Source organism: Aquarana catesbeiana, linkage group LG04 (genome assembly GCF_042186555.1).
Source record: "Aquarana catesbeiana isolate 2022-GZ linkage group LG04, ASM4218655v1, whole genome shotgun sequence".
Lineage (NCBI taxonomy): Eukaryota > Metazoa > Chordata > Amphibia > Anura > Ranidae > Aquarana > Aquarana catesbeiana.
The window spans coordinates 186959293-186972535 of NC_133327.1; the positions used below are offsets into that span (position 1 = coordinate 186959293).

The window sequence follows — 13243 nt, forward strand, 5'->3', positions numbered from 1 at the left end:
ATGAATCGAGCTGAGGCTGCTTTTACCTGCTAACCACTTGGATCAGGTGAGGTTTGCTGTGCCTGGGCTATCTCTTCTTACTACTTTTTCCTTTTTGTCAGTGAGAAAAGCATCAAATGGCAAAACTTTGACGAACTTTGTTTGTTTCTGAAAAAATTTAAAGTCAGCAGCTGCAAATATTGTTTGTTTTTTTTTGTTTGAATTATTGACTTTTAATTAAACAGACACTTACAAGACCAGAGATCCAGCGCTGTTCTCAGGCCATCATGGACGTTGGAAGCCAGTTTTAACTTTCTGGTGTTTCACAGCTGGCTCCCCACTGCATATGGACAAGACATGCTGTGCTTTTAGAATAGTCCCACCGGTTGTGGGAGGGGAGGGAGGGGCCCAAATGTTCACTCCTGGGTGAGCAGAGTGGAAGTGGGAGCAGGTACCTTTTGGAAATAGGTACCTGCACCCCCCCCAAAAAAAAGCTCACTATAATAGGGGAGGGATGAGCGGAACTTTATAGGTGTTCTGTTCCGTTAAGGTTCCGCATTAAGCAGCATAACTAAATAGGAAGCAGAGACTGCATGATCCCTACTACTTTTATAATAAATTATGCATGGGAACTATTTTCTAAAAATTAGCATATATGATAGGTCCATTAATCAGCCGTTTGCTCTCACAAAAAAAAAATCAAATGCTTGTGAGCTACGTTTGCTATTGTTTATCTAATTGCTAAGTGAGAGTGGTCATAAGTGGTCTGATCTGCTGTGTATGCTTAGCTTTTAGGGCCAGGATATTGATAATTTAAATTTCAGGGTATGGACAGGTAAGACTGAATTACTCACCAGTATCCCAGATCTCGTACGTTGAGTCAGAGCCTGAATTTCCAGCTACCCTGATTTTCAAATACCCCGGCTACAACAAAAGGGGTTTTATTCTCCTCACTGTAACATTTTCATTAAACTGTAACTAAAGTCAATTTTTTTTCTTAGTTTTGGATAGGGTGGAGAGGAATTAGAACACCGGTCAGGTTTCTATTGCTATCTCTTCCCCCGTTAGGGAGATTCACCCTCTCTTTTTTGTTTTTGTTTGCGGTTATCAGTGAAAGTAAAAGGAAATCACAAATTTTAGGTTGACATCAGAAAAGTAATAGAGAGGATATTTTGCAATAGAGAGACCTGGTGGAACCCTGGGATTCCCTGGAATTGGAGGGATTTTCTTTCGCTTCCTGTTTTGGCTATGGGACAAGAAGTGAAGGAAAGTCCCCACAGATGGCAAGAAAAAAAAAAAAAACTGGCAGGGGTTATAACTGGCCCTCGCTTTATCCAAATTAAACAAAAAAAGTTTGCCTTCAATTACACCTTAACATTACTTTTGCAGCCAGACTGCCTATATTTGTTACATGTTCTCATTCACATAGAATAACTTAAAAAAAAAATATTTTAAATATAGCTTTTTTACTTGTTTTTACATTATAGTCCCAAACTGAATTTTCGTGTGCAACGTAAGAGGGTTAGGAGTTCATATGTATCATAATTAACTCTATGTGTATTGTGCTGGCAGATCTCCATTATCAGCTGTAAACCAGATTTGAGCACACTCTGTCCTAACCAAGAATTAAAGTTTTAGAAGCTGGACTTTACCATTGTGTGTGAATAAGGGATAGCTCAGTGTGTTCCCAATCTGTGTGGGGACAGAGATGCTGTTGGACTGTTCAGACTAGCTTGCAGTCAGCCATGAGGCTTTCCCCTCAGAAACATCTAAAGGATAGGAAATATTAAGCAAAGAGGTGTGCTGTGTGAATGGAAATGCATAAGAAACACTTAGTGGTGTTTTCTTAAATTTTACTGCAAAAGTGGGAATACACTTTAAGACCCCAGTGCTGTAGTAGTCGCAGAATGAGACATCCAAAAGCAAAATGCCATCATGAGGAGACTGTAGGTGGTTTAATTTACTAGCATCTAGTCATAAAATATATTATAATTGGGGGAACTGACCCTTGATATTAGGAGGACTGAACATTTAAATAGTTTAGACCACTACAAGCTGTATTCTCACTGGTTGTTACTGCCGTGCTGAACAAATTAGCACTTTGCTCCTTGTACTGTTTCTTTAATAAGCCCCGTAATAAATAAATTAGAGCAGTCTGTTTTAGGAACTGTTGTACAGATGGATCAGTGAAATCTACAATAACTCATATTTTGTTCTTTCAGTTTTTTTTGAGAATGTATTAGTTGATGTCGTTTTAGCTACACATAAATGGTGTGTTAATTTATGCTTCATGCTAACACTGCTGAAGTTGCAGAACATTAAAATGAAAAACAGTTGTGAAATAGCTGAGTACATTTTTTGTAATGTTCATACATGTGCGTTTGGTGAGAATCAGTCAGATGCCAAATATACTGTAAGATCTAAAACTGACACATGTATTAAATTACATCTTCTTCCACTGTCTCTGCCCGCCATATAACCACACAGACTTCTCTTATTCCTCAGGCTAGAGGTGAAAGTGGAGATCAGAAAGGAATGAAAAAGCCCACAAATGTTTTTCCCTTGGCTAATAATTAAATCAAGCAGTTTAAATAGGAAACAGATAGCGGTTTCTCTCCAGACAATTTAAACTACAGGTAACGTAGGGGATAACATGCATTAAAAAGTAGTTAGTCACTGGATTACACCACAGTGTTTTTACTAGTTCTATTTCTACAATAGGGAATTCAGTGGGATAGAAGCATAGTTTTATTTGTGCAACAGAGAATGGAGGCAGATAGCAGCACTCAGGTATAAGCCGTGGAGCACAAAAAGTGCAAGGCTGCAGTCTCTTTGAGCTCTTACTGATGACTTCCTTCCCCCTTCTTCATAGTATCTTGCACAGAGCCATAGCCCTGCAATGGCCACTAAGCTTGAAACCCTCTAACCATACTTGCTTTGATGGTTAACTCAATACAACATGTAGGTTCTCCGCAACTACAGAGGGTTTGTGGAATCGTGTTTTCACAGTAGTCACATTAACAGGATCTAGTCCCACTACCTATTGATCATTAACGGAGACCAAGGGCTATCTTTTACAGCTCAGTCTATGTGCTGGGAGCATGCAGTGAGGGCACTCTCAGCACAGAAACAACAGATGTCCAGTGACGCATATGTACATGAGCGTTACAGCCCACGCTTTTGCTGCCGCACATATGTGTTACACGGGCGGCAAGGGGTTAGTCAGACTATTTAAACAAAAATATTCTCATAAGAGTATATGTGCATTTAACATACTTTATGTATGTTATTTACCTGTAAAAGCCTCCCTCGTCTAGACGTCCAAAAGGCCTGAGACCATCTTGCATGTCAGTAGCCCCAGCAGATCAGAGATGTTGTTCAAGTAACACTTTATAGTATTCCCCCTACATTTCTCCCTAGGCTGCTACATAAAAGAGGCAGGCGTGTGAAGGGAGGGTTGAAGGAGCTTGGCCAGCACAGACAGGAATTCGACATTCCCAGAAGAGGAGAGCAAATTCAAAGGCACTGATAGGATACTCCTCTATTCTATACCTCTATTCCTAGCTATCACCTTATTACGGTCTACATTACCTTACCTTATTTGCTGGCATTCGTCTATTCCGCCACACCCAGATTCTGCGCAGGGAACAATGTATATATAATAATGAACCAAAAGAGATCAGATCAACACACTGTTCAATTTATTGGTCCGGGTACCGCATATTTATAGTATACATCAAGATATAGCCCACCAATCCAAGCCAGGCTAAACTTCTCCCTCACGTACATACAGTTATTCATAGCATTTCTCACCTGTCAATGTTCAGACAGTTTTTATAACTGCTTTTTTTAACAATACACAGGCTATCACATCACTTTAACCCAGATGCTAGTTTTGTGGTTAACACAAAACTAAAACAAGACTTCGATTTTCTTGATTAAAAACATCTCTCCTACTTCTAACTTCAGAGCAATAATATATTTAACCGGTTCCCGACCGGCGCACGACCGTTGTACGTCGGCAGAATGGCATGGCTGGGCAAATGGGTGTACCTGTACGTGAATTCCCTGCCGTGCCATTGCGCGCGCGCCGCTGGTGGCGTGCGCCGGCCGGGAGCTCCGTGAGTCGGGTCGCGGGTCCCGCGGACTCGATTGCCGCAGGGATACCCGCGATTGCCTCACGGAGAGGACGAACGGGGAGATGCCGTTGTAAACAGCATCTCCCCGTTCTGCCTAGTGACAAGTGTCACTCGATCTCTGCTCCCTGTCATCGGAGCAGAGATCAGTGACGTCACACATACAGCCCATCCCCCTATAGTTAGTAATCACTCCCTAGGACACACTTAACCCCTCCCCGCCCCCTAGTGGTTAACCCCTTCACTGCCAGTGCCATTTACACAGTAATCAGTGCATTTTTAATTGCACGGATCGCTGTATAAATGACAATGGTCCCAAAAATGTGTCAAAAATGTCCGACATGTCCGCCATAACGTCGCAGTCACAATAAAAATCGCTGATCGCCTCCATTACTAGTAAAAAAAAAATTATTAATAAAAATGCCATAAAACTATGCCCTATTTAGTAAATGCTATAACGTTTGCGCAAACCAATTATTTAACGCTTATTGCAATTTTTTTTTTACCAAAAATATGTAGAAGAATACGATCGGCCTAAACTGAGGAAAAAAAATGTTTTTTTATATATTTTTGGGGGATATTTATTATAGCAAAATGTAAAAAATAATGCATTTTTTTCAAAATTGTCGCTCTTATTTTGTTTATAGCGCAAAAAATAAAAATCGCAGAGGTGATCAAATACCACCAAAAGAAAGCTCTATTTGTGGGAAAAAAAGTACCTCAATTTTGTTTGGGAGCCACGTCGCACGACCGCGCAATTGTTAAAGCGACGCAGTGCCGAATCGCAAAAAACACTCTGGTCAGGAAGGGGGTAAAATCCTCCGGGGCTGAAGTGGTTAAAGGAGTAATAACCCAAAGCAATAATATATTTGGGGGGGGGGGCTCTTTACAAAATTCTTTCAGGTACATTGTATGTAAATTAAAAGTAAGTTTTGGAAAGGAGAAAAATCAAATAAGTTTTCAAAATTGATTTTTCTGTACTGTTACCTGCATTTTATGCACGTTGGCATTATTTTTTCTTAGGAACATCCTCAGAATACTGTATATCGAGTGCCGCCTAATTATTCTCCTTTATCATCTCAAATGATAAACCACAACCCTACTACTACCTGGAGTTACAACATTGTGGGACAACAACAGCCAAACTTCTATTTGCAGAATCAAGTGATCACAACAGGTATGATTTGTATTCATAATACAGCGCCATCGCCAGAAAATTGTATTTACTCAGTCATAATTCAGTTCTCTTAAGTGATGGAGTATTGTGAGAAGAAATTTCTATTCCTTAAGAAACCTTTCTGTAGTTATGCAAAGTAGGACTCACTTTTCATTATACCTCTGTAAATAACTCTTGTTTTGCTGCTTTTCTGCTGCAAAATTGCTTTCTTTTGTGGCACTAGTGAAATGCCAGATCCTACCAGCAGGTGGTGATGCTTGTGAAGTTATAGCTCAAGACAAGGACTGGGTAAGAAAGAAAAAATCCTTCCTACCAATACACGGAGAACAAAAACAAAAGGGATTTTCCATTTTTGTGGAGCTCCTGTGGCAAAGATGTGCTCTTCATTTTAGTCTTTCATCATCGTGTTTGTCATACACATAATACACTGTTGTATTATTTGCTGTTTAAGCACAGCATGTATTGCTTGTATTTGGACTTGAAGTGTATGTTACCCCAACATTTCATATTACTAATATGTGTCTGTGGTACCATGTACTTATATGAAAAACTATCCTTTTACATAGGGGTTGATTCACTAAAGACAAATAGACTATGCACTTTGCAAGTGCCATTGCACTCTGCAAGGGCATTCGCTTCAGAGCTTAGTAAATAAGGTGAAGCTTCACTTTGCAAAGAATACCCAATCACATGCACGGAAAATTAAAAAAAATGCTTTTTTTGCTTGCACATAATAGAATGATGGAGGTCAGCAGAGCTTTTCTTCATTTACTAAGTTCTGGAGCAAATGCCCTTGCAGAGTGCAGTTGTACTTGCTAAGTGAACAGTCTGTTTGCCTTCAGTAAATCATCCCAATAGTTACATACAGTAGTAGGTAAGGTTGAATAAAGTCCATCCAGTTCTGCCTGTGTGTGTGTGTATGTATTTCTGTCACTACCATTTCCCATAACTCTATATATTGCATTCACTAATGTACCTATCTAAATGTTTTTTGAACTTATCAACACTCCCCACTGACACCACCACTTGTAGAAAGGAGTTTCGCATCCTTATGTTCTAATAGTAAAAAAGTTCCTGTCGAAAAACGCAATACGTTAATACAGTTAAGGACTGTTCCATAGGTACTGGTTCGGAAACACATGTTGGGGAACGACACACGTTAAGACAGTTATGGCTGTTCAATAAGAGCCGTGTCTGAAGAAGGGTAGTATGCACCCTTTAGGACAGAAAATTAAGGACCCAGGTATCTGTGGAATTTGACATCGGTCGGATGATGGCAGTTCATGGACAAACACTGCCCCCCAGAGGCCAGTTATGGCAAGATGGTCAATGTTGTAGCCTGTTGAGGGAACGCCCCAGAGACACTGTGATTCGTCCAAAGGCAAAGTTGGGCAGGCAATGGGGGGGGGGGGGGGGGTCTGGATGAGGTGTGTTTGTGAAAAAGTAATGTTTGCAGACAGAGCTCCCTCTTGCAACACCTGGAGACCAGCCGATAGGATGTGCTAAGTATCAGTCTTGTATTGTGTTCTGATTGTAAGCCTTGTAATATTGCAATTTCTTGTAATACCTTTATGTTAGTTTTTTTCCTAATTCTGCTGTTTTAGTACATTCCTATTTTATTGGGAAATAAATGTAACTTGTTTATTAAGCAGAGGTGTTTGTTATATCATTGTGCTTATCAGACTCTTACAGATTAGCAACTATAGGGATTAGACAATTAATACATGTATGCAATAGTTATATAGGATATATTAGATTGTATATTATTGCACCAATTACTTCAGAACCACTTACTCATTTTAAGTATAAACTGCTTCTCGTCCAACCTCATTGAGTGGCCTTGTGTCCTCTTGAGTAGCCTGAGACTGAATAGCTTTATCCCTATGCTAGAATCACCATTTAGATACTTGTATATTGTGATCATATCTCCTCCTAATGGCTGATCACAGTGTCTACAGTCTTCAACGTTGTCCGATCAATGCTGATAAATATGTTTGGAACAACATGCCTGCCGAATCCCTTCAAAAACTGTGTGAAAGTGTAGTTTGAAGAATTGATACTGGTTTGAAGCCAAAGGTTAATCGCTTCAAATATTGATTTGATTTTGATTCTCTTCTGTTCATTCACATTTTGTAAATTTATAAAAAAATAAATAAAATATATATTTTTGGAAGTAGTCTTACTTTAGAGCATTTCTTCACACATGCCTAAAACCTTTGGGCAGTACTATATATATATATATATATATATACAGTTGTGCTCATAAGTTTATATACCCTGGCATAATTTATGATTTCTTGGCCATTTTTCAGAGAATATGAATGATAACACAAAAACTTTTCTTTCACTCATGGTTAGTGTTTGGCTGAAGCAATTTATTATTAATCAACAGAAATGACCCAAATAACCCTGATCAAAAGTTTACATACCCTGGTGATTTTGGCCTGATAACATGCACACAAGCTGACACAAAGGGGTTTGAATGGCTATTAACCGGTTCAGTACAGGGCATTTCACCCCCTTCCTTCCCAGACCAATTTTTAGTTTTCAGCGCTGTTGCACTTTAAACAGCAATTGTGCGGTCGTGCGACGTTGTACCCAAACAAAATTGACGTCCTTTTTTCCCCACAAATAGAGCTTTCATTTGGTGGTATTTGATCACCTCTGCGGTTTTTATTTTTTGCGCTATAAACAAAAGAGCGACAATTTTAAAAAAAACACTGTTTTTTACTTTTTGCTATAATAAATATCCCAATTTAAAAAAAAAAAAAAAAAAATTTTTCCTCAGTTTCAGCCGATACGTATTCTTCTACATATTTTTGGTAAAAAAAATCGCAATAAGCGTATATTGATTGGTTTGCGCAAAAGTTATAGCGTCTAAAAAATACGGGATAGATTTATGGCATTTAAAAAAAAAAAATGTTATTTATTTTTTTTACTAGTAATAGCGGCGATCGCGATTTTTTTTTTTGTGACTGCGACATTATGGCGGACACATCGGACACTTTTGACACATTTTTGGCACCATTCACATTTATACAGCGATCAATGCTATAAAATTGCATTGATTACTGTATAAATGTGACAGGCAGGGAAGGGGTTAACCACTAGGGGGACAGGAGGGGTTAAATGTGTTTCCTAGGGGAGTGATTCTAACTGTAGGGGGTGGGGACTCACAAGGGGAGGAGACCGATCAGTGTTCCTCTGTACTGGGAACACAGATCGGTCTCCTCTCAACTGACAGGATGTGGATCTGTGTGTTTACACACACAGATCCACGGTCCTGCCCAGTTAACTGCCAATCGCGGGTGCCCAGCGGACATCGCAACCGCCGGGCACACGCACCGGGTCCCGAGCAACACGGCGGGCGCGCACGCGCGCCCCCTAGATGGCCGGGGAGCCCAGGCTGTCATATGACGTCCACCCAGGATGGGAGATCCCATCTGTGGACGTCATTTTACAATACGTGGGTAATGAAGTGGTTAAAGGTAACCATCCTCACCTGTGATTTGTTTGCTTGTAATTAGTGTGTATGTATAAAAGGTCAATGAGTTTCTGGACTCCTGACAGACCCTTGCATCTTTCATCCAGTGCTGCACTGACGTTTCTGGATTCTGAGTCATGGGGAAAGCAAAAGAATCGTCAAAGGATCTGCAGGAAAAGATAGTTGAACTGTATAAAACAGGAAAGGGATATATAAAGATATCCAAGGAATTGAGAATGCCAATCAGCAGTGTTCAAACTCTAATCAAGAAGTGGAAAATGAGGGGTTCTGTTGAAACCAAACCCCGGTCAGGTAGACCAATTAAAATTTCAGCCACAACTGCCAGGAAAATTGTTTGGGATGCAAAGAAAAACCCACAAATAACTTCAGGTGAAATACAGGACTCTCTGAAAACATGTAGTGTGGTTGTTTCAAGATACACAATAAGGAGGCACTTGAAGAAAGATGGGCTGCATGGTCGAGTTGCCAGAAGAAAGCCATTACTATGCAAATGGCACAAAGTATCCCACTTACAATACGCCAAACAGCACAGAGACAAGCCTCAAAACTTCTGGCACAAAGTAATTTGGAGTGGTAAGACCAAAATTTAGCTTTTTGCCCACAGCCATAATCGCTACATTTGGAGAGGAGTCAACAAGGCCTATGATGAAAGGTACATCATTCCTACTGTGAAACACGGAGGTGGATCACTGATGTTTTGGGGATGTGTGAGCTACAAAGGCACAGGAAATTTGGACAAAATTGATGGCAAGATGAATACAGTATGTTATCAAAAAATACAGGAGGAACATTTGCAATCATCAGCCAGGAAGCCATGCATGGGATGTACTTGGACATTCCAACATGACTATGATCCACAACACAAGGCCAAGTCAACCTGTCATTAGCTACAGCAGAATAAAGTGAAGGTTCTGGAGTAGCCAGCTCAGTCTCCTGACCTCAATATCATTCAGCCACTTTGGGGAGATCTCAAATGTGCAGTTCATGCAAGACAGCCCAAGAATTTACAGGAACTGGAGGCTTTTTGCCAAGAGGAATGGGCAGTTTTACCATCTGGGGAGATAAGGAGCCTCATCCACAAATACCACAAAAGACTTCAAGCTGTCATTGATGTTAAAGGGGGCAATACATGGTATTAAGAACTGTGTGTATGTAAACTTTTGATCGGGGTCATTTGGGTAGTTTCTGTTGTCATTATGACACAGTTTTTGTGTTATCATTTATATTCTCTGAAAAATGCCAGGATATGTAAACTTTTGAGCACAACTGTGTATATATATATATATATATATATATATATATATATATATATATATATATATATATTTATACAGTGTCTCACAAAAGTGAGTACACCCCTCACATTTTTGTAAATATTTTATTATATATTTTCATGTGACAACACTGAAGAAATTACACTTTGCTACAATGTAAAGTAGTGTGTGTACAGCTTGTATAACAGTGTCAATTTGCTGTCCCCTCAAAATAACTCAACACACAGCCATTAATGTCTAAACTGCTGGCAAAAAAGTGAGTACACCCCATAAGTGAAACTGTCCAAATTGGGCCCAATTAACCATTTTCCCTCTCCGGTGTCATGTGACTCGTTAGTGTTACAAGGTCTCAGGTGTGAATGGGGACCAGGTGTGTTAAATTTGGTGTTATCGCTCTCACTCTCATACAGGTCACTGGAAGTTCAACATGGCACCTCATGGCAAAGAACTGTCTGAGGATCTGAAAAAAAGAATTGTTGCTCTACATAAAGATGGCCTAGGCTATAAGAAGATTGCCAAGACCCTGAAACTGAGCTGCAGCACGGTGGCCAAGACCATACAGCGATTTAACAGGACAGGTTCCACTCAGAATAGGCCTCGCCGTGGTCGACCAAAGAAGTTGAGTGCACGTGCTCAGCGTCATAGCCAGAGGTTGCCTTTGGGAAATAGACGTATGAGTGCTTCCAGCATTGCTGCAGTGGTTAAAGGGGTGGGGGGTCAGCCTGTCAGTTCTCAGACCATATGCCGCACACTGCATCAAATTGGTCTGCATAGCTGTCATCCCAGAGGGAAGCCTCTTTTAAAGATGATGCACAAGAAAGCCCACAAACAGTTTGCTGAAGACAAGCAGACTAAGGACATGGATTACTGGAACCATGTCCTGTGGTCTGATGAGACCAAGATAAACTTATTTGGTTCAGATGGTGTCAAGCATGTGTGGCAGTAACCAGGTGAGGACAGGCCTACAGTCAAGCATGGTGGTGCGAATGTCATGGTCTGGGGCCATATGAGTGCTGTTGGCACTGTGAAGCTACAGTTCATTGAGGGAACCATGAATGCCAACATGTACTGTGGCATACTGAAGCAGAGCATGATCCCCTCCATTCTGAGACTGGGCCGCAGGGCAGTATTCCAACATAACGAACATAAACACACCTCTAAGAAGACCACAGCCTTGCTAAAGAAGCTAAGGGGAAAAGGTGATGGACTGGCCAAGCATGTCTCCAGACCTAAACCCTATTGAGCATCTGTGGGGCATCCTCAAACGGAAAGTGGAGGAGCACAAGGGCTCTAACATCCACCAGCTCCATGATGTTGTCATGAAGGAGTAGAAGAGGACTCCAGTGGCAACCTGTGAAGCTCTGGTAAACTGCATGCCCAAGAGGGTTAAGGCAGTGCTGGAAAATAATGGTGGCCACACAAAATATTGACACTTTGAGCCCAATTTGGACATTTTCACTTAGGGGTGTACTCACTTTTGTTGCCAGTGGTTTAGACATTAATGGCTGTGTGTTGAGTTATTTTGAGGAGACAGCAAATTTACACTGTTATACAAGCTATACGCTCACTCAGGGCCGATCCTAGGGTCACAGACGCCTGGGTGCAGAAATATTTCTGGCGCCCCCACGCGGGCGTGGTCATCTTACCAACTCCTCCCCTTTATAAATTATTCTATGGCAACTACTCAAATACAGAGCTGCTCCCCTAAGAAGTCTTTGTTACCCTGAAATCCTCCCATGATCTCTTAACAATAAAGAAAATACAGGAAGAGAGAACACTAATGAGACCAGGAGTCTCTCTGATGCACACAGAGAGGGCTTCTGTTAGAAAGAGTCCCCAGACATAATACAGGATACGGTCAAAGACTGCAGACATGATACAAGAGATGGTCAGAGACTGCAGACATGGTACAGGAGATGGTCAGAGACTGCAGACATGGTACAGGAGATGGTCAGAGACTGCAGACATAGTACAGGAGATGATCAGAGACTGCAGAAATTGTACAGGAGATGATCAGAGACTGCAGACATGGTACAGGAGATGATCAGAGACTGTAGACATAGTACAGGAGATGATCAGAGACTGCAGACATGGTACAGGAGATGATCAGAGACTGCAGACATAGTACAGGAGATGATCAGAGACTGCAGACATGGTACGGGAGATGACCAGAGACTGAAGACATGGTACAGGAGATGATCAGAGACTGCAGACATGGTACAGGAGATGGTCAGAGACTGCAGACATGATACAGGAGATGATCAGAGACTGCAGACATAGTACAGGAGATGGTCAGAGACTGCAGACATAGTACAGGAGATGGTCAGAGACTGTAGACATGGTACAAGAGACACTCAGAGACTGCAGACATAGTACAGGAGATGATCAGAGACTGCAGGCATGATACAAGAGATGGTCAGAGACTGCAGACATAGTACAGGAGATGGTCAGAGACTGCAGACATGATACAAGAGATGGTCAGTGACTGCAGAGATAATACAGGAGATGGTCAGAGACTACAGACAAGATAGAATAGATGGTCAGAGACTGTAGACATGATACAAGAGACAGACATTGCAGACATGGTACAGAAGCTGGTCAGAGATTGCAGACATGATACAAGAGATGGTCAGAGACTGCAGGCATGGTACAGGAGATGATCAGAGACTGCAGACATGGTACAGGAGATGATCAGAGACTGTAGACATGATACAAGAGATGGTCAGAGACTGCAGACATGATACAAGAGATGGTCAGAGACTGCAGACATGATACAAGAGAAGGTCAGAGACTGAAGACATGATACAGGAGAAGGTCAGAGACTGCAGACATGATACAGGAGATGGTCAGAGACTGCAGACATTATACAAGAGATGGTCAGAGACTGCAGACATGATACAGGAGATGGTCAGAGACTGCAGACATTATACAAGAGATGGTCAGAGACTGCAGATATAATACAGGAGATGGTCAGAGACTGCAGTTCCTATGGACGTTAGTAGATAAAGGCCGATCGGCCCTCTCACCTGACCCAGCGATGGTTCCTCTGATCAGGAGTCAGCTCACTCTGAATTGCCTGTGGCAACTCCGCTGTGTAGCACCCAGATCTGTATTCCGGCAGTGACTCCATTCCTTTCTCCGCCAGGGATGGCGCTAGGCTGTGTGTCTTTCC

The 13243-nt window shown here is 41.4% G+C and overlaps 1 protein-coding gene across 5 annotated transcripts in view; it reads left to right on the forward strand.

Annotated features, from left to right (window-relative positions):
• MED12L (mediator complex subunit 12L) overlaps window positions 1-13243 on the forward strand; it is a 777103-nt gene that overhangs the window by 639150 nt on the left and 124710 nt on the right. For all 5 annotated transcript variants that reach the window (XR_012243786.1, XM_073625995.1, XM_073625994.1 and 2 more), the window contains exon 38: window positions 5139-5292. Coding sequence is in view for 4 of the 5 variants with exons in the window: in XM_073625995.1 (XP_073482096.1) it covers window positions 5139-5292 (154 nt within the window). In the remaining variant the exon portion in view is untranslated. The remainder of the gene's footprint in view (window positions 1-5138; window positions 5293-13243) is intronic.